General features: G+C 40.6%; 1 protein-coding gene across 12 annotated transcripts in view; it reads left to right on the forward strand.

The window, feature by feature from the left end:
- KIAA1217 (KIAA1217 ortholog) overlaps window positions 1-25,665 on the forward strand; it is a 343,074-nt gene that overhangs the window by 148,016 nt on the left and 169,393 nt on the right. For 7 of the 12 annotated variants that reach the window (XM_056483267.1, XM_056483269.1, XM_056483280.1 and 4 more), the window contains exon 1: window positions 22,122-22,268. The exons of 1 other annotated variant lie outside the window; for it this stretch is intronic. In XM_056483267.1, the coding sequence (XP_056339242.1) occupies window positions 22,199-22,268 (70 nt within the window). In that variant the 5' untranslated portion in view covers window positions 22,122-22,198. Of the gene's footprint in view, window positions 1-2,914; window positions 2,987-22,110; window positions 22,269-25,665 lie in introns of those variants that run through there. 4 more of the 12 variants (XR_008839723.1, XM_056483277.1, XM_056483273.1 and 1 more) reach the window with 3 other exon arrangements.

Consider the following 25,665-nt stretch of genomic DNA (forward strand, 5'->3'; position numbering starts at 1 on the left):
ATAAGGATTGTCAAAACCAGAATTACAAGAATTAGTTGATTAGTTTTAAGAATGGTGTAGCTGAGATAAAAGCATGATCTGCATCACTGAAACATTTCCCCAATGATAGTGACACACTACCACTGCAGAGGACACTTGTGGAAAGTGTTACAGTGGGTTATTTAGGGGACTGCTCCTGAGGAGTGCAAGGATGAACCTCCAAAGGATAATTCTGTAGCAGCAAAACAGGCATGCACTGCAATGCAGTGTCTGTCACAGGTTACACCCCTGCTTCCTGGAAGGGAATTAAGGCAAACAGGGACACACCAAGTTTTTGGAAGAACTGGAATGAAAGTTCTGAGCCTCTATTTAAGCTGTGGTGTATGATCCTGGCAGAGGCTGCTTCTCCCCACCTACGCCTTGGCTGTGTCCAGGGTGACTCTGACAGAGGAGGCTACAGTCAGTATGGGTTTTCATTTTAAAAAATGAAAAGTATTAACAGAAAAGTAGTACCTTCTGTAACATCATAATCAGAGATAACATGATGAGTAAAATGAGGATATGGTAAAAACAATCACAAAAACTTCATTCACTGCTAAATGCCAATTTTATGCAAAATATCTGCAGCCTCTTATTGGGTCCTGCTACTATCCTCCTTCCATTTCTCTTCCAAAAAGAGGCAAAGTTCATGGATGTAAGAAGGTAGCTGAAATTTATTCCCTTTATTCCCCAAAGATGCTTTTTGGGCACTATAAAATGACATATCAATTTTGCAGATCCCTGCAACAGGCCATACATAGTTTGGGACCCTGCTTTGGGAGCCATTGTCTTGGACTTTAAATGTGAGATCAAGACAGCATCTGTTTGCATTTAGTCTGCTATTTAAACAAACATGGATTTTGGTATGGCAACCTAATTACTCTGAGACGGCACTCCTTTTTCTCATATAAAACAAAAATCATCAACTGAATAAATCTGTAACAAATGTTATTGACATTTTGGGAGGTGCAAGTTTTGCTAGTGTCAATTAAAAGTACTGTCACATGCTTTCCCAGGACAGAATTTCAGTACATCAGTGCATTTTCATACCTGCTGCCTCTCTGGTAGGAGCATTCACTGCTAATCAGGTGGCAGGTAGCCTGTCTGCATTTATCCCAGGGGCATTTCTATTTCCCTGCTTCCTAATGAAGGATTTCTTTGCCAGAAAATTTGTGGAAATATTTTCCTGTATTTCTTCAGACTTTTCCCAGTAGAGAATATCTTTCAATTTCAGTTCTTTTCCTCTGTCACGTTGACCCCAGCACTGTTCTTTCTGGATTTCCTGCATGCTTTGTTTTTCCAAGTTTCTGTTTTCAGTTTGTGATGATTCTTTTGCACTGATGGAGCATCTGCCCATAATTTGCAATTTTCTATTGTGAAAAGCCATTTTGTTACAGTGAGGCTTTGATTCAGTGATGATTTCTAGTTCAGTCTGTTATTCCCAAAGATGACTGACTTCTAGTCATGGAACTTCAATCCCTAAATGAGCAGCCTGGGCTCCTGATACAGCAAATGAAACCTCCATAGATGAGTCCAGCGCACTCTCATCTTGCTGATTATTGATCAGATTGTCTTTAATTGGTCAGGGATGGGAGAAGGTATGTCCCTAGGAAGGACTTTCTTTGTCTCTTGCTTTTTATGGAAGGTGATATTAAAAGGCTAGATTATGGTTTCTCTGTTTTCCAAGTCTGCATCAAGGTCAGAAAAAGATATGAGCAAGGGATTGGTAAATCTAGAAATGGCATGCTGTATTGAAGAAGCCTGTGATTACCAATCCAGTGTTGCAGAAAATCTTGTGGAGAATGTTTTTTGCCAACACAGTTTCCACAGAAGAGTCCTGAGAAGGTTGTGAAGGATGAAGTGCTCATAGCACAGCTGAGTTTTCAGGATTTTATATCAGATCCCAGGGTGAAGGCATGGAATAGACAGGGACAGTTCTGACTTCCACCTTTCTTAAGATGCTGAGGCTGCAGCATCAATCTCTCTTCCAAAATCCCTTAATGATACAGAGGGGTTTCTGAGATCCTCCCTTTGCACAACTTGCAAAACCCTTTTCTTTGGCCTATAAAAGAGGAGGGGAGGTGTTCCAGGCTGAAGAAGTGAAGAAAAGACAGAGAACACCATCTTTAAGAAAACCCAGCGAACCCAAACACCCCCTGAAACCAAAGGACCCTCTGTTTTCTCAGTTGCTGAATTTCATCATTGCTGTACCAATCTCAGGGTCTAGCATACAGTTTAGCTATTGGTTTGGCTTCCACTTAATTGAGATCTTTGAAATGAGATTGTTCCATGCTGTGCAGTGCACAATTACACAGACACTTGCTACATATTTTGCCTTTTCCTTGCCTATTAACAGCAATAAAGTTGTCAGGAGGCTGTTGCCACCTGAACCTTTTTGTCATTGTCTGTCTTCTGACTGTTGACCCTGCCATATGGAGTGAATTCCCAAATCTTGCAAGGCTGTGTAGGGACAATGTAGAATTTTCATTTAATATTCATGGCGAAGACAATCTGTCCTCCACTGGCATCCATAAACTATCACTGGTTTGTTTACAAGACTGGCTTACACACACAGAGAGTGAGTGAAAACTTGTTTCCTTACTACAAGTGATCTTAACAAAGAGCTTTCCGGCCTTGAAAGGCAAGGCAAGCAAGCATTATGCTATGATTTAGGTTTCTGCAGTAGGAAGTCTTTTAAAACAGTTCATAGAGATCTTCTTTCTGAAATAGCTGTGTTGACATTTAATAAAATTTTGGGATGGGGGTTGTTTGGTTGGGCTTTTTTTTTCAGTTCCTGAGGTTGTTCCTGCCCGTAGATTGAGAGTTGCTTCCTTTTGCTGTTGAAGGCTGGGGTTGGAAAGGAAGACTTACTGCAATCTATTTCAAGAATAGTCTGAGGAGGAGGAAATTCCCTTCTTGTTCCAAATAACTGGTGCAGAACGCTCTGCTGGAGGAGGAGAATAGTTCAGTAAGTTAAAAGATTTAAATGAAGTTTTGATTTTATACATCTTATTATTATCTAGAAATTTAATTGTATTTTAAACATAGTATGTTTTATTTCTTGTTAATGGGGAGGGATTGTGGGTATTGTGTAATAGCTTTGAACTCAGTAGATACTAATTTGCTGATACAGCAAGGGTGAAATGTTCAGTGAGAAAAGAAAACAATAGCAGGTCTGCTACAGCTTGTATTGCAAAGCACCAGTCTAAGCTGCTGGAGTACCTCTGGGAGACATTAGCAGTGCATTTCATTATCCAGGATCTTGGATTAAGAGACAGAGGTAATTTTGCCCATCCACAAATCTGTAATGTTTGTTATCTTTTCAGGTGGTTCAGATAGCTTTAAGGTACTTCCACCAGCAATTTAGAATCAAGGGCTCTGTTTAAATGTCAGCAGTAAACCTCCTTCAAGGCAGAGTCAGATACCCTAGGTGAGCAGAGTAGAATGAGTGTTTGTCTAGATGCATTTCTCTTTTGCTTTAATCAAAAATAGTGCAGTGTTCAAGGCATACCCAATTCTGTACTTCATCCGGAAGTGTGTGCTGTCATGCTGGGAGCACTGACCATGTGGACATGGGTATTTCCATGGATGGAAGCTCCTCCATTTCACAAGGAAGGAGCTCCTGATGCAGTGGGGTGTGTGTGAAGCACAGTGGGGACCCCCCACCAAAGTCCCCTTGCCCTCTGCTTTTTCCTCACAGGGCTGACTCAAGGTGCAGTAAAACAAAGCCCAGGATCTGTCTGTGCCTGCCTGCTGCTCCTTGGCTGTCAGTAGGAAATCTGTCTTCATCCCAGTGGCTGCCATTCCACTGCTGTTTATGGGCTCCATGTAGTAGCTGTATACAAATACCAAAGAGGCTCTGCACCCCAAAAGTCTTGAAATGTTGAAAATTCACATTTGTTCTCCTTTTGCCACCCATAGGAACTGAGGTTTGGTAAGCAAATTCTTGAATTTTTATACAGCAAAACTCAAAGAAAATGATTAATTTTTAAAAAATGAGAATAAGCTGGCCGTGGTAGAAACATCTTCTGCCAGGTAATTTATCAAGTGTTCTCTGCAACCCCTTTCAAGCCAGGAATGTTGCTGCAGGTGTGACTTTGCTCATGAAGCTGCCTGTACATCCAGGTGAGCCACCCTCACACACTGTCCCCACCATGTGTGTGCTAGCCTTTCAGAAGAGACACATTCCAGCACTGAGTGTCTCATTCTATCCCTTGATCTGTTTTGGGACTTGGCCAGGAGGGACTTTCATCTTCTGCATACAGTATAACCTGCTCTGAATTTCTTAAAGAAATATGTGCCAGCATGTGAAACTATTAATGTTCATTTCAGTCATGCATCTATTTCAGAAGATTATTGCTACATTTAAGTGGAAATCAAGTATTTAACTGAGAGGGATTTTCTGCAATGCATTTTAAAGTATCCTTTATTATGTTATGAGGAATAGCCTGAAACTCACAGTAGCATTCAGTGGACCATTATATCACACACTGTGCAGGAAATTCTTGTATATCTTGATAGAGTTTATAATTTAATTGATGATGAGCAATTTAGAGAGGGAGACATATGCTGTGAAACATAGAGGTGCAGCATTATGTGACTGTGAATGCAGATGTATATGTGGGAAGTTAAAAGTTTAATAATTAATAACTCAAGAATGTCTGTCTTCCAGTCTATTTATAAAATTTTGAATAGTATCAAATAACTAAAGGTTATGGCATTTTCTTATCTATTTTTTTCTTAAATAACTTAATTTTCCTGTAACTTTGTGTTTTTTATTTCTTGAAAGTAAAAGCCCAGATTTAATTTTTTAAACTAAGTATTAGAAAAATTTCAGGGATTCACATGCTCAAATTTAATTTTTAATCTACTATTGAAAATACAGAGAAAAATGTTAATTTACTGAAAAACCCGTTGGGTGCTTTTAGTGTGTTTCAGATACTCAGAAATTTTTGAACTCTTTAAATAGAATTGAATGCATTGTCATGTTCAGTGCTGAGAAGTGGCATTGTAAGGCAATTCTTTCTGTACTTGTAAACAAACTTCCATATGCAAGTACTTTGAAAGTGTTTTTCAACTTGTGCTACATCTGTGCCTGATGTTAAAAGCATGAAAAAAGAGCCAGAAAACAAGCCCTCCTAATGGCCTTGAACTGCAGAATATATATACATATTCAAAACTGCCTAGCTTTAATTTAAATAGCACACATAAAACATAAATGTCTTCCTAAGCTTTCTCCATGAGCTTTGCTGTTTTATAGACCTTCTCTGCCAAACCTCCTGCTCTTGCTCACAGTTTTCTCATCTGGGCAGAGACAGTTGGTCCCTTCCATGCTCTGACCTGAGCTGTTCTGATGTCACCCCATCTGCAGGGTGACAAAATACAAAATACTCTGCCTCTTGCTGCAGCACCTGGAGCTCACAGTGCCCCACTCCTCAGCACCTTGGCCAATGTCCCTGGCCAGGGGTGGCTGCAGGGGAGCCCTGGCACTGCAGAGAGAACCAGGGCAGCCAAAGCCTCCTGGCTGTGGGTAAAACATTCTGAGTTGTAGAAGCAGCTCAGGTGGGGGAGCTGCTGCTGTGGTGTGTGAGCAGGCTGACCCCATTTCCAACAGCAGGCTGAGCAGCAGAAACCACAGCCTGGCACCCAGACTGAGTGGTGGTAGGTTTGTGCAAGGAGTGACATTGTGAATGGACTGGCACTGCATTTGTGTCAGGGCGACAGGAACTGTTGTGGCCCAGCACCTGAGCATTTGTAAATTAAGCCAGTGACAGGCAGAGAGAGACTAAATCAGCATAGGCACACTGGTCTGAAACTTGAATTGAACCAAATAGGATTCACTAAAAAATAAACCTGATAAGCTAATTTTTTAATTTTTTACCTAATATTTAGAAGTATTTTATTCCATGTAAGGAAATTGTGGTGTCATTTTAGGAGACAGTGAGGCTTCTTATGTGTTTAAAACAGAGGTTAAAACACATTAATGAAGTTATGTATATGTAGGAACCACCTCGTGCAGATATTATGAAGCTACACTAAATTTTGCCTTGGCTGTTTAGCTTTACCCTAAAAAAAAATTAATGTAGTGGATTTTACAGGGATTTAAGTCAAAGTCAACAGAATTTTTATGTCATAATTTTGCAGCAAGTTGTGGTTTTTATAGATTGGTGAGATTCAGCATGGTAAGTGGAAATTTATCCATCACTGGAAACTATGTGAAAATGAGATTTACTTATTGTTTGGATTAAAATTGATTATCTTCTTATTTCTGTATTTATTGACTTATTTAAAGAATAGGAATAAAAATCATTAGGTAATATAACAATGGCTAAATCTTGACAGCAGTTTTGTAGGAAACCAACCATGTAAATGCAAAATCAGAGTGGTGTGTTTTCCTAAAGCAGTACCATATGTTAGTTGATTAACAAATTGTAGGGTTATTAGGAGATCTTGGCTGCTGGTAAGAAGGAACAGTTTTTATCTAATATGTGTAAAGACTTTGCAAAGTCAAGTTTAGGTGTTGGGCTTGTTGGGCTTTTTTGGAGGTTTTTTGTTTTGTTGGTTTTTTTTGTTTGTTTGTTTGTTTTTTGTTTGTTTTTTTTTTGGTTTTTTTTTTTGGTGGGGGTATATCAGCTATATATTCCTTGGATATTTTTATTTCCATGGGCAACACTAATGCTTTGTTGGTATTTACATCTAACTCAGTAACATTAAGAAGTAGTGCTCAATAACCCATGTGCAGGTATTTTATAAGATCAGTTCAAAATTCTGTCAGCACCACAGCTTGTATTTAGTCTAAAACTTTATATTTTGTTTTATTTTTATCTTCAACCAGACATCAACTCCAATAACTAATGAGCAATTATAAAAGTTTAGTTTTCCTTCAGAATTTGGCAGTTTACACTGATGGCATTGCACTGCATGCCTGCATCATCATGTAGCTCCACAAACAAGTGTCATGAGTTTTACAGGGTAAAAGGTACCTCCACTTACCACCTATTCTGAGATCTTACACAGAGTTTTAAGTGGTTAATCAATCTTATGACACTGGCTTGGAGCAGAATCTCTTGTGGTTTTGGGAGAGCCAATAGCCTGCAGCTTCCCCCTGAAAACAAATGAGGTCTTAGAAAAAGACTGAAGAGTTTAAGTTCTTTCAGGACTCTCAAAGAGAACTTCTGCTCTTCTGTGTTCAAAATCAGTTTGCAGTTTCCAAAGCAGCATCTAAGAATAGATCTAACTTTTCTTATCCAGACCTGATGAAGTTTCTGGATTTTCACATAGGGATCTTTCCAGCCACAGGAAGCCTGTAGGACATGCTTCTGCATGCTCTTCTTTTGGGACTCGTGTTGCATTGAGGATGAAAGACAATTGAAAGTTTCAAAAAGAACTTCTTTTTTTTTTTTAAAAAAAAAAGTGGTTTGCATGTTGTTAGTGTCTCTATTGTCAAAGTCTGATTTCTCTGTTCATCTGATTTCCCCATACTTGCATTAGAAGGCTATAATTTGAAGCTGTGACGGAAGTTTTGAAACAGACAATGGGTGGAGATCAACCTATTTTCTCTAAGCTCTGGGACTTTCCATGGTAGGAAACTGTTCAGTTTTTCAAAAATTGCCTGTATTTCATTAGCAGGACATTGAGCACAGTTGGGTCATGACCACAGAGTGCAAAGCTAGGACAAGCCTTGAGATGAAATGCCAAGATGAGAAGTGAATTCCCTCTGTGTGTTCTAGGGGACAGCAGCCTCAACACCTGCAGGAGCTGGGTGCTCACCTTCCCTGTCAGTGGGGTTGTGCTGGTGCTGAACAGCCTCCAGCAGCTGTAACCCCCAGGCCAGCCCTCAGCCTCTCACCAGCCCCACTATCCACTCTATCCAGCCACCTACAGCTTCAAAAACACAGCCTTTTAACTATGCCTTTGTCTATAAATAGCTTTTCTTCCTGTGTTTCCTGGGGGGTGCCAGATGAGGCAAAGTAAGCTAAGTTGTCAGCAAAATATGCTGAAGATGGTGAGGCAAGAGGTGAGAGGAGCAGCAGCTGAGCAGCCAGTTGCAGGGAGCACACGTGTGTTCACATGGGAGAGGTGTTACCTGTGCTGCACAGAGCTGAGACCCCCACACAGCTCAGCAGAGCTCAGGGTGGATGCTGCAGTGTGTCTGCAGGGATTGGGGTCAAAGGGGAGAAGGAAGTGCTGTTTGCAACCCTCCTGGCACAGCCACAGCCACCACTCATGAAGTGTTACTGACAGAAGTTTTAAGAGCAGGCTTTCGTGCTTTGCTTTTCAAAGTCTGGACAGGAATCATGCAACAGCTCCATCTGGTATGAGATTGCAAACAGAACTGTAGTGCAAGGGAAAGACAGAGCATCCTCAGGCTTGTAAAACAGCATTTTATGGTACTGAGAGTCTCCTCAGAACATGATCCGGGTTGGATTGTTTTGTTTCAAGAGAGAAGTGTTTTAAGAAACTGATTGTCTAGTCTGCAGGCAGCAAAGCAGTATGACAAAAAGAGCTGGGCAAAAATAGAAGTAGCAAAGCCTTCATACAGAGAATTTGGAACATGAGCCTAAAATTTGGAATTAAATGTGTTCTTGGCTTTTGAGGAAAAGAGTCTACATGGGAATCACTCACTGTCTAAAATATTGTGGAAATGTTAGAAAGAGTATTAGGAGATATTTCCATGTATAGAGAGTACATGTTTTTCCAAATAAAAAGTTAATTTTATTTTATTCTCAGAAGTATTTAAGGAAGTGTCATGCCATCCAAAAAGCCATATGTGCAGATATTTTCAAGTGATCCCCACTACCTCCACTGAAGAGCTGCCCACTGAATAATAAGAGCTCTCTGCATGCAAGAATCAACTCCTGTAACATTATTGGCCCTGTGTGTGCTGGGCATTTAGTCTAATGTGCTGCTGTACAGACATGGAGAGGTGCCTCAGGAGTCTAATTCACTCCATCCTAAAATAAGGGTCTAGATCCAGTGCAATGAATTACCTTCAGCAGTTCCTCTTTTACCTCTGTGGTTACTAAGTGGATACTAGGGGCAAATTTGCTTGTATTTTTGAAGGCTGAGACTAAGTGAGGTGTGGCAGGTTGGCTTCCCTTCAAAAGAAGGAAGGAATGGGATTCTTTGGTGGTTTCTAAGGAGAAGTCCCATCAGCTAGAAAAGAGCACTCTTATTTTCTGTCATTTGCAGTGCCAATATTGCAGATGGGTGTGAAACATCTCTAGAACAACCAGTGAGTGCATCTTCCAGCCTGCAGCCACCTGTGCAGGGCCATGTGCAGAGCCATGGTCGCCAGCAGAGGACAGATTTGGCTGCTCTACACAAACCACAGTATCCACAGGTTGCTTATGCAAGGTGTTACAAACTGTGTGTGCGTCACACCCGTGAAGATTTTGTGATTTCATTTATTTATTTATTTATTTGTATTACTTCAGGTTTTCTGGATCAGGAGTTAACTGAGATACATCACTGTATATCATACATACATCACTTGAGAAACAGTACTTATTCATGCAAACAAAATGTTTACAAAGAGTCTGTTGCAACAATCCCCAGGAGCTCCCTGTTACAGCAGTAGCTCCAAGTGCATGACACTCCTCACCTCTGATGTGTTTCTGCAGTTAACACATAAATACATAATCTCAGGTATGAAACTGCCATTGCTTTCCTGTGTGTTTGATAATTCTGTAAGGACTGCTCTCTAAACTACTTGAAAAGTTAATGAGATTTTTGATAGGTCTCTTTCTAGTCAGACAGTCATAACATTCCTTGAGAAATTGCTAGTAAAAAGTTTCTTACTGTGCATCACTGCTTAATAAAAGGTGTATTATTCTTCTTTACTCTTGAAAAATGTCTCCTGATTAAAAAAAAAAAAAAAAAAAAAAGAAAAAGAAAAAAAAGGAATAAATTTCCTGTTTCCTTGGACTGAGAAAGCATAGAGGTGGTTACACATCTCAAATAGGAAATAGCCTAAGCAAATCTCCAAGGAACTACAGGAACAAAAGCATATGATGCCTTCATGGCAAGGTTGTGTGCTGCAATATAAGCAATATAAGATATTCAGATTTCGTGCTTCTAAAAGCAAATTACCAATGCCCTACCAGATCCTAGTGCTGCCTTTGGAGTATTGTGTGCTGATCTGCACAGCCTTGCCTGGACACACTAGTTCACCCATCCCAGAGAAACAGGGAAGGGCATGGGAGGCTTGGTGACATGCTGTGCTTCAATCTGTGTCAGGATGCCTAAAGTCCTCCAGAGTGGCTCCTCAGTAGCAGGGAATTGATGCAGGAAAAAAGATGATCTCAGCTCCCCAAAGCCATACAGATCCCTTGCTCAGAAGGTTTAACAGTTCTGACACTTGATGGAATCCAGAGCCTTGGATGCTGATGCCATGTAAGATTTACCCTGCATTGTCTGTCACCTCTGTGGAATAGCTGAGGTGCTGCAAATTCATTCTCTAGCTTCCACTGCACTAACTTTCCTGTGTGGACAATTTTCTACAACAGATGAGACATGACTTAATGTATTGTATGTCATTCATTTTCTCCCATTTCCTCTCTTCAGGAGGAGATTTCCATGTGATTCTCACCACAGAGCAGAGGGTTTTGTTTAGGTCTAGGGTTGCTATTTTTCTGTTGTAATGTGCTTCTATTTCTTTATATTTAGCACATATTACAAAGTGTTGCTGTCAGCATTGGGGCTTCTTGTACCTTGCCAAGTGTAAGAGCAGTTAGGTAAAACAATGGTGATTGTTACCTAAAGAAGGATGTGGGATCAAGGAAAGTATGTAGTCATACTTCTGGAATATCCTCTCAGCTCCCAGAAATATGCAATTAAAAGATTACTTGAGGGAAAACAAGGATTATGTCCTTTTTCTTAGCAGTGCTCAATGGATTTTTTCCTCATTAACTTCTTTTTTATTTTTTTAACTCCTCTTAACTCAGTAACTGCAATGTGCTACAGCAGGAAGTTCCCCAGCTTACCAGCACTTCCATAATGCTCTGTGAAATTAATATTCACATCTATGTAGTTTTGAATCATTAGCTTCCTTCTTTCATTTGATGACCTTACAGTCTGTATTGAGAGAGACAATGACCAGCCTTTTTCCATCTAACTTTTGTCACTCATATTTATAGACCTCAAACAGATGTTTGAGTCATCTGTTTTCATAATGGAGAGTCCTACATAATTCAGTTGTTCCTTGAACAGAAACTCTTCTGCAACTTTGATCATTCATGCTGCCTTTTTCTGAACATTTCTATTGTATCTTTTTTGACCTGAAGTAAATTAAAATTGCATGCAATGTTCAAAATGTGGGTAGACTGTGGATTTGTACAGTAGCATAATGGTATTATCTGCCTCATTTGCTATTCTTTTCCTAGCATTTTCTAACATCTATTTGGTTTTTTAATCACTAATGAGCACTGAGCTGAAATTTTCAAGAAATGGTTCTAACCTCAAGCTCTCTTTGTGAGCAATAATAGTTTGTTCAGTGTCAATGTGCATCACTTTATTTTTGTCTACATGGGATTTCAGCTGTCAATTTGCTGCCTAGTCAGTGAATCTTAAGAAGTCTCTTCCTTGCAACCAGCCCTTGTCTTCCCTGAATATCAGAATGTACTCGGTAAGCTCTGCCACCTCACTTAAACCCTCTTTTTCAGCTCACTGCCTGAACCAGTCCACTCTGTGTGATTGGTAGTCTACATCTCCAGGGAAATCTGGCTTTTGTTCCTACAGGGTTTTTCCTATCTTTATTCAGTTTTTTATCAATGGGAAGATCTCCTCTCTTTGTTTCTTTACAAGGGATGTTGCTACATGCCGTCTGGAAATCCAAGGGAGCATGTCTGCTGGCTATCACAGGTCTGTTTTCTCCCTGGGTTGGGAAATGGCAGCAGCTCTTGCTTCTGCTTTCCTTGACCCATATGATCTTGTTTTTCAGGTTCTCACTGCAATATTCAATTCCAAATTTCACAGTACCACGTTTGGGGGCTGCTACTTGCCTAACACATTGTCCACATGGAACCTGTCAAGAGCCCTATTGGAGAGTGACATGTGCTGCTTTCTGAAGTTGGGGAAGTGTTAATGGTTCTTATTTTAGCTCCATCAGCAAAAGAAAATTACAAGCAATAGTGCCTCTGTGGCTAAATTTGTGGTTTATTGAAACTGTGGCAGAGCCCACTAGATGAGGAGAGAAAATAATGTCTGATTTTAAATTTCAGCTGTTGGCTGCAGCTGCAGCTTTCAGAAAGCTTTTCAGCCTGGTTCCTGTCCCATTTTCTCCTAGCTTCCTTTTAATGCAAAGGGAAGCTGAATTGCAACATTGAACACTCCATTACTTCGGTTTTTCAGTATGCAAACAACTTCAACTTTAACTGGCATGGCTTTCAGCATAGGTATTATCAGAAGTACACTGTTTAAGAAGAGATGGGGAAACAAAAAATTTTAATTCATTTTTTAAAGTCTGAAGGTGTAGCAATCCAAGAGATGCTTTTAAATAAATAGGAGAATTGTTTGAATTTTCTGCAAGGTGCTGAGTTTTAATGTTAATGTTTAATTGGGATGTCTTTCCCTCAATGAAATTATAGTATCAGAATTCACAGTTACTTACATATTGAATAAAGCCACTATATTCTTGCAACTGGTGACAACTACTGCAAGATGGAGGGGAATTAGTCTTCAACCCGATTAAAAAAATCTCTGTGACATGGCAGTGCCATGCTGATGAAGACAGCTGAGGAACTGGAAATATGCTATCTTTCCACAAGCAAGGCTTTATTCCTTTCTTGGAAACACTCCCGAGAATTACATGGCACTAGAAAAAGTATTTAGTGATGATTTTCAAAACATTACCACAGTCTTAATGTCTGTGACTAAAATCAAAATACAGTGTAAGACCATGTTGAAAAAGGAGCTCATGCTGCCCAAGAGGCCGGGGATAGCCTTGTCCTTGAGAGGAATATTTCTCAGACTCTTGAGTCAGAAGACCACCCAGTCTTTTCCTTGCTGGGTGGGGAAAACAAACAAATTACCTTCTTTGATGGTTGGGAAAAGAAAGTGATTGATAATTACTGCCTGCAGCATTTTACCCCTAACTGTGGTATTCAGCCTGTGTTTTCTGGCTGAGTTGAGGCACTTTAGAAGACAGTGCAAAAGAGCAGACTAAAAGCATTACATGAATACTGCTCGTGGGCTGCAAACTCATCCTTCATTTACTTCTCCCTCTTCCGAGGACACTCCTGCGTTACTCTCTGTTGAGAGAGGACTCACAGGGGCTTGTAAGACTGAAATGGAGGCATGTAAGTAATAATGTACCTTGTCTCAAAGAGATCTTGGTGCTTCTTTCCTTCTAGCACTTTGCCCAGAATATCTTCCAGCTGGTGGAAGGATTAAATTATCATTCCAGCTGCAGTATTGAAGTATTATCTTTTGGCAGTTCCAGAGCAAAAAAGCAAAAGAGGGATGAGAAAAAGTGGGAATTTATTACTGGACCTTATTTTATTAATTATGAAAGATTACGGCAATAGTACAAAAATCATAAGTAAAATTAAGCAAATTACAGAGTTACATTTTGCAAATCAGTCTTGGAAATCAGAGTATTGTAGTATTTACATATGCAGTAAAAGCTGCCAATTAATATTTAACAGCCTTTTCTTCTGGACTGAAGAAAACATGTCATTGTCACTACTTACTGCCTATTCCCTACCCTGCACAGTGCTGCAAGTAAAGGCATATGCTATGTTATGAGCCATATTTGTATATCTCAGTGCAGACTTGCAGTTTGTAAAGGGACATACCTAATAAAATGACACTTTATATTGTCAGTGGAATGCTCACCTGTGAGTCATCCTATGGTTTGAAAAGCTTTTGTAAGAAATACAGAACAGCTGGAATTAAATTGTCTTGGGTTATGTGTTTATTCTTGAGAGAGACTCTTCCACTGAAAAAGCTTAAACCTTTTATGACACCTTCCTGTGCTGACGTTGCTTATTCTTGTCTTCACCCCAGGCAGTTCTGTGGCCTGATGAGACAGAGCTTTGTTACTTTTTCTCCCTTTTTATCTTCTTGCACAGGACCAGCAGACTTCCCCTTGTAGGAGGAATAAGATATGATGTGAGTCATGACACTGCATCTCACTTGGTGTTTGGACATTTTACCCTTGCAAAACCAGACACATTCTTTCCCTTTTTGGGAGGAGGTTGCTGCGGCCACAGGCTCCCATCCTGGCTGGGCAGAGTGCCCCAGCCTCTGGTCCCCTTTCCCTGGGGGCTCTGTTTTCATGCAGCATCCAGCTGCAGCAGTGTTTTCAGAGGTAAATTTAGGTCATGTACCCTTTTTTTACTGTTAGTATATTAAGTTCAGAGGAATGGGCTCTGACAATCTCACTAGCTGTACTGCAAGGAGAAGATGAGAATACTGGAAAGAAAATGAAAAGAGGCAAAAACTTGTTTTCCAAGAAGAAAACTGGGACAAAAAGATAATGCAAGACCTGTGGAGCTCAGCTGATGTGAGTGAGTGAGTAGGCTGTGAGATGGTTTTCCCACCTAGCACACATCTTGCAGCACTGGTGGGTCTGGCTGACAAAGGGAAATAAAACTGATCCTTGGAAAATGCAGTTAAGGCAACTTTGCCATGAAGAAATAGGGTGCAATTTCTTAGCACTGAGGGTAATTAAACATGAGTTAAATAGCTGTAACATAGTCTTTGAAATGAGAACAGGTATATTTGCAAAGCCATTTGAGCCCAGGCAGCAAGAAGCCTGTATTTACTGGGTTGTTGCAGCAGGGTGGAGGATTGTGGCAGTCCTGCTGGATGTGGTATGCCCGAGTCAGCAGCTCCATCAGCCATGTCCTGCCTGCAAAACACCCTCAAATGACAGCAGTGGCAGCTCTGTATTAAAGGCAGTGATTATAATCAACTGTGGTGCTTGCACCTTTCAGCACATCACGTGCAGTGCTCAGCAGGATTTGCTCCCTTCCATGTACATCAGGGTAGGTAAGTTTTGAGGTGTTCCTTCTGATCAGGTTTTTTTTCTCATGCTTAAAGGAAGGACTGTGCTGGAGAGAGTGACCAGGTATGTGTATCACATCTTTGGTTAGGATGGTTTGGAGGTTTTTAAGGTGGATATCTCATGTGGGAAATCAAAGGCAGAGGAGAGAACTTTGCTCAGGGTTCTGCAGCTTGATGTTCTTCACTTTCTATGAAAGTGAAGTGGTCATCTGGGTAGATCTCACTGCATTTGTGGTGGGGTTTTAAACAAATGCTAGCATTGGTGTCCTGAGATCAGTAATGTCTTCTTCATCTCATTTAAGCTTCTGGCTTTTGTGTGAGGATCCCACATCAAATTTAATGGCTTGTGGTAGATGAGAAATCAGACAAGATAATCAAATGGTCCCTGTTGCCCTAAAGCTATGAAGAGAGAATTAGTAAGTGTGCATCCCAGCAGAACAGACTGGGTAGGTCTGGAAAAGAACAGCAGTGCCACTGCTGTCAACTCCAATTGCTTTCTAACTAATCAGTTGTCATAATAATAGCATGAGCATGGTCTGGGCAGGTCAGAGAGGCATTTTGAAGGAGGGAGACATACATACTGTTGGAGAGGTCATTGATACATTTACAAGTTGAAAGGTCTACATTAGACATCTGTTCTTACATCTGCCTTCAGAGGCTGGTGCCCTACAAAGGGTAGAAATAAAAGCTTTACATACCATGACTTGTGACCATCCCTGCTGGGTTAAAAACCAGATCTGAACAGAAACAAAGCTCTAAGAATTTATTCTTCTTGTCTTTGTCTCTTTTCAGATATATTCAGATTGTTATTTGTTGAACAGTATTGCCTTTGCAATGGGGACAAGGAGAAACTGTAGTCAAAAATATTTAAAATGTCCAATTCATTAAATCACAATGGTCCTGACCTCTCACTTGATTTTAGTCTGAGTCTTAGAAAAAAATCTTTCCAGTGATATTGTTGAGCAAAGTCAAATATATGATTGCATAGAGTCCAGAGATGAATAAAATGAATAGTGTTCCCAAAAGCGTTACTTTTCAAGGAAGACCATCATAATGAAATATGTGAATACTGTGAGTTGGCAACACTGGTGCCATTGTGTTATATTTCTAATCATTATTTACTAATTTTTATTGAAAGGCTTTTTTTTTCAGTACAATATTTATCAGAACTGCTGGTTGATAAATAGGTGGTTATGGTAATCACAGCATAACTTGAACTATTACTTTTGTATTTCCTGTTAATTCAAGCAGTCACCTGACAATCTTATAAACTGGATGTGTATTGGCAAAAGCTGAAATAAAGGATCTCTCATATTATTTCAAGTAATTGTACTTTGTGTAGAGCAGCTCCTGGTACTTTTGATCACTAAAGCATGTTGCCTCATAAATTTACAACCAGATCCTGCAGATGTCCATGAAACGAGCGATAATCAGTGTTTCAAGCAGTAATTCTGTTCTTCTGGCACTGCTAAAAAGTTGGATCAATTTGAATCCAAACTTAACCAGAGCTCTCTTTGAGTCAATTCATCCAAAGTGAACTTATCAAAACTGAAATTCTTTACACTGGGGAGAAATAGAATTTGAATGTAGAGCAGATGGACTTTAAAGCAACCTTCCCCCCTCCCTTTTGTCCACCTCCTTCAGAAACAATCCCCTACACTGTTCTTTCCCACCCACACATTGCTTTTTATTCCATTAAACTGTAGTGATTAAAATTTTTGCAATGTAAGGCATATTTAGCTTTCACAGAGTAATTTGTTTGGTACCTTACAAAAACATGATCATATCTTCTGTTTCAGAGTTTGCAGGCTGATGTCTTTCCTTACTTTCCAGTAGGAAAATGTGGGGGTGGAGGAAGGGCTGTCCAGGCTGGTGGGTGTGAGGAGGAGCTGGGGCATGTCAGGGTCTCCAGCTCAAAGCTGCCTGTGCTGGTGGCAGTGTAGTCATATTAATGTTACTTTGGTATGGGGGGACGAGCACAAGGGTGCAAAGGCTGAAAGAAGGTGTTCCATTGCACGAGCCAGAAACATGGATCCTGTAATTATGCTCATTTAGCTCTGCTCCATCTTCCCTTAGGCGACAGAAAGGGAAGTCACGTTAAAGTATATATCTTGTTAGCTTTGTTGGGATTGTCCCAAATTAGAGAGGGAGACAAAGAACAGAATCACCTCTTTTTTTTTTGTTTTTCTCCTCTCTTGAAAGTTAGCACTTCTTTGTGATGACCACGATTCTTTTCCTCAGTTTGATTTAGGGCATGCAAAAATGTCTATTGCTTTCAGGCCTTTTAATTTATATAAAATATTGGAGGGAGAGGAAGGAAACAAAAAAAAAAAAAAAAAAAAAAAAAAAGGAAAACAGAAAATGTAACCTATTTAACATTATCTAAGTCTAGGTGTGAGAATTGTGAATTTGAACAAAATGTCTTCTGGAGTGCATGAAGATTGATGTGTTACTTGGACATACGCACCTGACAGCTTGGCAATGCCAAGTGACAGGTGATTACAGCCACTTCCCAGAGCTATATTTGAAACAGAATTGGAAGGAGGAATATATCTTCTGCCTGAATATTTAATGTTCAACTTCCTAGTCACTCTTTAGTATAGTTGTTTCAGTGATTAAGCCTGGCTCTTGGCATCACTGTTAAGTCTCTGAACTTTCCTGAAGAGCTGAAACCTGTAGGTCTGACAAGACACAATGAAATTCTGCTGTGGAGATGAGCAGAAAAACTCATACTCAATTTACTTTTTTGCTTCAGCTGAGTGTTACCATTTCACTCTTTGGGCTAACTTTTCCTCACAAGTATTCTTAACTGAATAGAAACTTTTTAACTGAACTGCAATTACAGAATATAAATAATGAAATTCTCCACAGATTTTTAACAAGGAAGGTAATTTCATAATAAGTAAACCCAGAAGTTGTTTTAGATGGTCATTGTAATTTTTAAAATCAAGTTCAAATGTTTTCCTTTAATTTCAGCACTGAATATTTTAACCACTATGCTTGCATTAAAAATAGGACCCATTTCATTGAGATCTCTTACTAAGTGGATGAGACCAAATGCTTGTAAAGCCCCCCTCCATATCCCAATAATCTAGAATTCTTTGTACAATACCTAATCAATAATTAATTTAAAAATTAAGCTTCTTTGCCTCCAGATATATTTACATGAATTCATATTGATAGACCTCAGAATTTTTTTCATTTTGCTTGTACAAGCTAGTGGCTGTTACTGCAGCCTCTTTGATAATATGATATCTGAACATAGTCTTCTTCTTTCAGAAGTGAGTCTATTTTAATTTTTAAGCATTGAGAGACCACCACCCAGCCTGGCAGTGAAGATGCTGAGGATAGATGAGAACGGAGATGTGCTCAAATGAGCTGCAGCCCTGAAGCTGCTCTCTGCTGTCCAAGGAGAAAATCAGAGCTTGGTCACAGTCAGTGCTCTTTCCCCTTTCTCTATTTCAAATCTGACTGCTAGGTAGAGAATACCCACCCATGATTCCCCAGAGTACAGAGGGGAGGTTTCCTGACATGCTGGAGCATCCTAATGATGCTCCCCCCCTGCACAGCAGTCCCAAGCCATCTCTGGCCATATGAAGGCACTTCAGTGCTCATAATTCCTCTCAGGAATTCTGCCTCACCACTCCAGGTCTAATATTTCTTCTAGTCTACAACAGGTTAAACAGTGTCAGGCTGATTCCTTCGGAGAGCATTCATATGTTTTTCACAGTGGCTACAGGATTTCACATGGACATTGAGACAAGTCTTTAATTATCGGACACTTCTTATGATTTAACTATTAATAATTAGCTGCCCAGATTTTTAGTTCTGCATAATTGCTAGAGCCATGGAGTCATTGTTGTGTATTATAAGTTTGACTAATTGAGTGCAGCAGGTATTTGTTAATTGTTCCTCTTACGCACATGCTAAATCCAGAAGTGTTGAAGTCGCTCTGGGACATTAATTTTAAACACAATTAAAACATCATAACCTGTTGGCAATTATTCTCAGTGCATTGTTTTGATATTGATGGATCCAGATCTGAACACAGTAATTAAAAGGAACCACTGTTGTTGTTGATCCCACAGATAAACAAATGTTGATTGCATGCTATGAACTGGTTAATCAAGTTTATTTAACTTGTTGTTAGTGATTCAACCAGTGACTGTATTGGGGTGCTCTTTATTTGAGCCTAATAATATAATGGTTCTGGCTGTCTCCAGCTGCTAGAGGAGTTTCACTAATGCTCTAAACAGACTCCGGTAACATCTTAAGGAATGGCATTGTTAGATGCACAAATTAAATCCAGCTTGAGACCAAGGAATTTTCCCTTAGCATGAGACATACTTTGAGACCTTCCTGTCCCAACTGCTCCCTGTCTTCAGCAGCAGCAGAGGTGATTATGTTTCCTGAGTGGTAATTATGTTTTATGGGCAGGCTCTTTGGTTTGGTTTGATTTTTATGATACCAAAGTGTGCCATGATTAGTCTCTTCCTTTGCCAATGCTCTTTAATCCTGTTTGAGAAACCACTTCTTCAGCTGCAGAAGTTCTCATAAGGTGGCACCCAGTTTTCAAGTCACAGGTCCACAAACAAAAAAAAACCAATCTCTCTTAGACCATCTCTACATTTTGGGTGTCTGGTTTGCTCAGGTCCCTTAGCAGCACTATCAATACCATCTACTGTCAGTCTCAGCAGTGGGAGCATCTTGCTGTGTCCATGAAAGCAGCAGTTCTGGACCAGTTTGGCACTGTCCCAAGGGGCATCTGGCTGCTCACTGGGACTGGGAAAGTCAAGAGATCAACTCTGTCTTGTGCTCTTGGCTATGGAAACTAAAGGTGCTAAAAGTAGATAGCTAAATTTTTATTATTGTTGTTGTTGTTGTCGTTGTCATCATTATTTTAGTCTTAGATTAATTTTCTATGTATTTTTCCCCACCATGCATGGAGGGAAAGCCTTCTAAGAAGCTAGAGTGCACTGATTCTGTTCTTATTAAGGTTCTTGGTACAAGCATTACTGACCTCCACAGCTAACCCTGGTTTTGTACAAGGCTGAAGAAGTTCCTTCCTTTCAGGCATTTAATGCTAGTATGTTTTGTACTTTCCTTTGTGTTATTTTAGGTTAAGGTCTTTCTAAATGCCCTTAGTTTTTGAACTCTCAGTTTCTGGGCCCCATGTACACATAATTTCTTGATACTTTCATGGTGCTGCTCCAGGCAACTGCACTGGCTTTCTTTTTCCATCAGAAGTTTCTGAGTTACTTTACATTTCGTGAAGTTGGTGGTATTCAGTGTTCACTATTCCTGCAAGAGCCCTCTCATGCTTCCAGCTGGCTATGCATGTAAATTGCAAGAGGCTCATTGCAATTGTCCAGACTTTTGGTTTTAAAGGTACATTCCTTCATATCACAAAAGAAATATCAGATAAGAGGGATGGCTGGCCATCACTTCTTCTCCTAAAATAGTCCACAATCAGAATGAGCAGGAGGAACCCAGGGCCAGTAAAAACACTATTCTAAAGAAAATCACACTGGTTTTTTTATAATTGCAGGGCAACTACAGGATTATTCTGCTGGGAGCACTGTACTGAAGACCTTAAATAGCAGTGCTAATGTTTAAAATGTATTTACATCTTTTCTATGTTTTCCATGCCAGATTTCTGGGACTTCTGCCAGGTTCCAAGACCATATAGAATTAGTTGTTAAAAAGTAAAATAAATATTTCTGAAGTGCCAGAGAATATGGATGTCTGATCTAATGAACAATAGTTTTGTTCATTTATCATTTATTCATTGTAATTTACTCAACTTTTATTTTTCTTTGACTGGGAGAGGATAGGAGCATGAGTAGAGTGATCCTTCTTAAGCTTCTGCACTGAATTTATATATGTACAAAACATTTCTGTGCTCAATAATCTAAGTAGACAGGATGACATTCCTGCCAGATCGAGATGTAGAAGGAAATGTAGGGGAATTTGCCTAGTCTGTCTGGACTGGTGGTTGAGAGGTCATTGCAAACAATTTGGCTGATGTTATATTGAAGTCAGAGTTGAAGAAAACTTGGAAGACCATATTATGCTAGGTCTGTTTAAAATGACATCCAAGATACTGCTACCTGGTGTTGGAGTATGAATTTAAGTGAGAAATTGCCTATTTTTATTAGTATCTCAGATATGCTTTGTTCTTAATCTAATTCTAAAGTTGTCTGTGGACAACTTTCTGGTCTTGATGCTGTAACTCAAGACTAAGTTTGTTCCACCATCTCTGACTCAGTGTTATGATTTGGATAGACTAAATCAGTCTGATATTCTCTGCTAAATCAACACATGTGGCATCTGCTGGAATCCGTGGGATTCGATCTCATCCTTCTCAGCCACGCTATTTTTTGCCTTGCAGCCTGGTAGATCTATCGATTTCCATGCAGGCTGCTGGCCTCTGATCTGCCAAAAGAGAATTAGTTATATGTTTCTATATGTTTTGCTACTGAGGCTCCGAAATCCCTCTTAACCCAAGTCCCTGCTTACATATTGCTACCATTCATTTTTATTGGCCTCGCTAAAGTTGAATTCCTGTATCTTGATTTTCCCCCAATTCATTCTCTGAGCGGCTTGAAAGAATCCAACTGAAAACAAAACCTCAAAGAGTTTATATAATGAATTACTTTTAAACTAAACGCTAAAAAAGACAGAGCAGCATTTATCAGGAATGTTTGTGGGTTTGGTGGTTACGAGCTTTAAAAAAAAACATTTAAAAAAAAAAAAAAAAAAAAACGTGTGGAAAGGCTTTTGTCCCATGACAGAGATTTAAGAGGCTGCGGGTTCGGATTCCAGCGGAGGCTCAGGCCTGTAATCGCGTTTGAAATGTTGCCTTTCACACGGCGGGGCGCGGGCCGGGAAGGGGCGGCGGCGGGGCCGTCACCTGTTGGGGCCGGGCCGGGGCCCCCCGGAGCCGCCTGAGGCCGGGCTGGGGCTGGGGCCGGGGCTGTGCCGGGGCCGTGCCGGGGCCGGGCTGGGGCTGTGCCCGGGCTGTGAGGGGCCGGGGCTGTGAGGGGCCGGGGCTGGGCCGGGCCGGGCCGCCAGCCCAGCGCTCCGCTTCCCTCCGCCTCCTCCGCCCCGCGGCCGGGCTGACCGTGCCGCTCCGAGCTGGAGAGGGGAGCTTGTGCGGTAGGCAGGGACAATGGAGGAAAATGAAAGCCAGAAACTTGAGCTGTGCCTGGCTTGCCCAACAGACAGCAGGCAGACGAGGGGTAAGTAAGCGGCGATAAAAGTAAGGCAAAGATGGAGTTACGTTTAAGCATGTCCCTCGTTGCTGCTTTATATAACTGGAGGCAGAATGCATGGAAAAAAATTTTTTTTCTTGTACTAATGGCTCTGGTGTGTACATTTCCCTGATCCTGGAAGTTGGTGAGTTTAACTTTGTCTCTGGAGAGGTTTTGAGTGCCCCCCGGAGCCGCTGCGCGCTGTCACGGTGCGGCTCCCGCCGGTGCGGAGCCTGAGGCGGGGAAAGCCGCTCCCCTTCCCTCAAATGCCTGCCAGCCTCGGCTGTGGAGAGAAACAGCTCTTCCTTCGGAAAACTGGGCTTGAGCTCATCTTTACCTCGGGGTGTCTGCTAAGAGAGGGAGATCCACGGCAGATTGTGACAGGGTTAGTTTATTTCAGTGAAACCACTGGGGTTTGTTCTGGAGCGAAGCCAGGACTGTCTGAGCAGGGGTTGCTCCGCCGCTGTGCATTCATACATTCACTGCTGTGCTATCTATTTCCTATAAAGTGAACGAAAACTATTTCCTGGAGGATTCTACATGGGCCATTCCACGTGAAACATAACACCCAGGTAGCCTGACAAACGCCTAAGCTAATCTATATCTGTTACAGTGTTTGTGGGACACCTGTGGACATTCCCATTTCCTGCCTGTTGCATACCTCAAAGGCATTTCAGGAAAAGTAGTGTTACTGTGCTTCTGTGAAACAAATAGTGCATGTGGTTTAGAAGAAAATCACACAATTTTATGCCAACAAATAGTGTATTAGGAATTTGGGAGGAAAAAAATGCTCATCCTTTTTTTTTTTTTTTTTTTTTTTTTAATTGGGTGTTCATTAATTGATTGACGCTCTTTTGAATTACTTTTTAAGTAAAATTACTGAGCATTGCGAGTAACCTGTGTCTGTTTATGTGTAGTGAGACGGAAATCTTCACTTCAAGAATGTGTCTGAGTAGGAAGAAAAAGCCTTCAGTAACACATTTCTTCTGTAGGAGTTGTATGAAACTGCCTCAGATCCATGTGGAGCTAGGGAAACAGAGGGCTGAGCAGACTGATTCTGTAGTTCCCAAAAATGTTGAGTGCTGAAAGCTCATAACCAAATGGAGTAGTTTTGGCCCCTATCCAGAATTTACATTGGAAAGAGAGCTAATTGTAACGACAGTGAAGTAAATTAGAACAATTCCAAATACTATCACATTTACTGCTAACATAAATGTAACAGAGGTTGGTTTGACTCATGCTGTTAAATCCATATTCTTTTTTAAAATTTTAGTATTGAATGGGGTTCGCTTCAAGGCTCAGTTTCACTATATCAGTATGGGTCAGGTCCACACTTGTTCCTTTCTGAAATTATTTGGGGAATGTTCTTTTCTCATGTCACCTGGGCTGCAAAACAGGACTATTAAAATCTTCATAGCATTTAAAGTAATGAAGCAAAGTGACTTTCCTGACCTTTGTAGACTTCATGGAGGCTGTGAGTTAGAAGAATTACATAGCAGGACATATCAAAGGACTTTTTTTTTTTTTTTTTTTTTTTTCCTCCCAGCTCACAGCCATTAAGCCATCATGATAATCTTGCCACTAATCCTAGATTTACTCCTTCTACACTGCAGACCTGGGCCTTTACTTTAGTAATGGGTGGTGATGATGTTAAGAAATCTTGAAACTTGTTTTCAATCAGAGAAGCAAATCAAGTGTAAGAGTTACTCACGTCTTTGGATAACCAAATTCCTCCCTGTCAATCAGCAAGTCTTGCCTTTAGTTGCCCTCTAGACTTGCTGCTTTATTGAACAGAAAGACCTTCAGCTTTCAGCTTCTGAAAATGAGGGAGTCAGGGAGGAGACAAGCTTATCTCACATCTCTGTGATTTCTATTCCCTTCTCTTTGCTCCTTTCCCAAGGAGGGAAAGCCATGTGCTGCTGTGTGCTGTAATGATACAGGACCAGGATCTTGCTGGATGCCCAAGTCAGCTTTCTGGCAAGATGAGAAATTAGTTTGCATAGTTTACATTCCTTTCTTTTCACTGGTATTTATGCAGTGTTTTCCAAATATATGAACAAAAAATAAGAGAGTTTGTTGATCTTTCTAATACAGTATAAGAAAAGTATGTTATTTTTGATTCCTTTTCAAGGTTTCACCTATGTGCCAAATAATTAGCTCTTTCTTAAACTATTGAAAGTTTAATTATTGAAATTATTGAAACTAAAGAAAGTGTAGAGTAGAGAAAGACTTTGCATGAGAGAGATTTGGGACCCAAAATACACACTCATGAGTTCTGAGTTGTGCTTATCAGCATAGGTTTACCTGCCTTCTTGAGGAAGTGCCTGCCATCACTTCAGTGATTGAAACTGCTGCTCTGACTGTACTTTGAGGGCTTATTCCAAATTGCTGCACTCAGTCACTCAGGCTCATGCTAACTCCCTCCAGCTCCAGGAAAATCCCTTATTTTATGTCTGTGCCTTTGTTCCAGCAGCCTCAGGGATATAACCTCTAAGGCTCTTGGCACAACAAATTAAAGATGGCAAATTCCATCCAGTCCCAGCCTACCTAGTTTCCCTCCCATGTAAAATCCACAGGTATGCCTGTACAGCTTTCAGAAAATGTTTTCAGTGGGTTTTTCTGGAGTAGCAACACTGGCTTCTTGCAAGCAAAACTTTCCTGTTTGCAATTTTTCTCAAACAAGCTCAATGTACTTGGTGGCTCATGCTTTGACTTTTCAATAAGCAGAGAGGATGGATGTTTCTTAATTGAGCTGTGCCTGACAAAGTTGAGTGCATGTGTGTTTGTACATGAAAGTGAGGCTGCTGCTCTGAAGGTTTAACCAGGATTGTGCTGCTGAGGTCTTAGAAGGTGCTGTGAAGATCGCAGATGAAATTTTGAATCTGTGTCAGAGTAAGACGTCCCTGTGAACCAAACCTGCTCACAAAGCTGTATCCAGACCTGTGCTCGTCAAACCGTAGTGTCACCTGCAGTTTGGGCCCCTGTGCCTGCATTTGCTTTCAGGATAAATTTCCTTGAAGGCAAACAAAAAGGCATTGTTGAAAATTTTGGAGCCCTTGAACAGTATAGGGAGTTTACAGAAACATGTGAAGTCTTTGAGGACCAGGGCCAAGTTCTGTTAGGGAACCCCAGGAAATTGATTCCCTGTGTGAATTGGTGGGACATCCAGCAGTGGCTCCACCAGTGGAGGATTTGCTTTATTACTAGGGCTTGGTGTTCCATGGCACATGTCAGGCAATTGACAATGCACACCAGAAAGCTGAGAATCCTCAGCAAAAATCCTGAGTTGAGTGGTGTGCCTACCACACACAGTGTCAGAATGACTGACTGAACCATAAAAAGAAGTGAGTAGGTGCCTGTTTCCAAACAGCAGTGCTGTATAATG

Source organism: Oenanthe melanoleuca, chromosome 2 (assembly GCF_029582105.1).
Source record: "Oenanthe melanoleuca isolate GR-GAL-2019-014 chromosome 2, OMel1.0, whole genome shotgun sequence".
NCBI lineage: Eukaryota > Metazoa > Chordata > Aves > Passeriformes > Muscicapidae > Oenanthe > Oenanthe melanoleuca.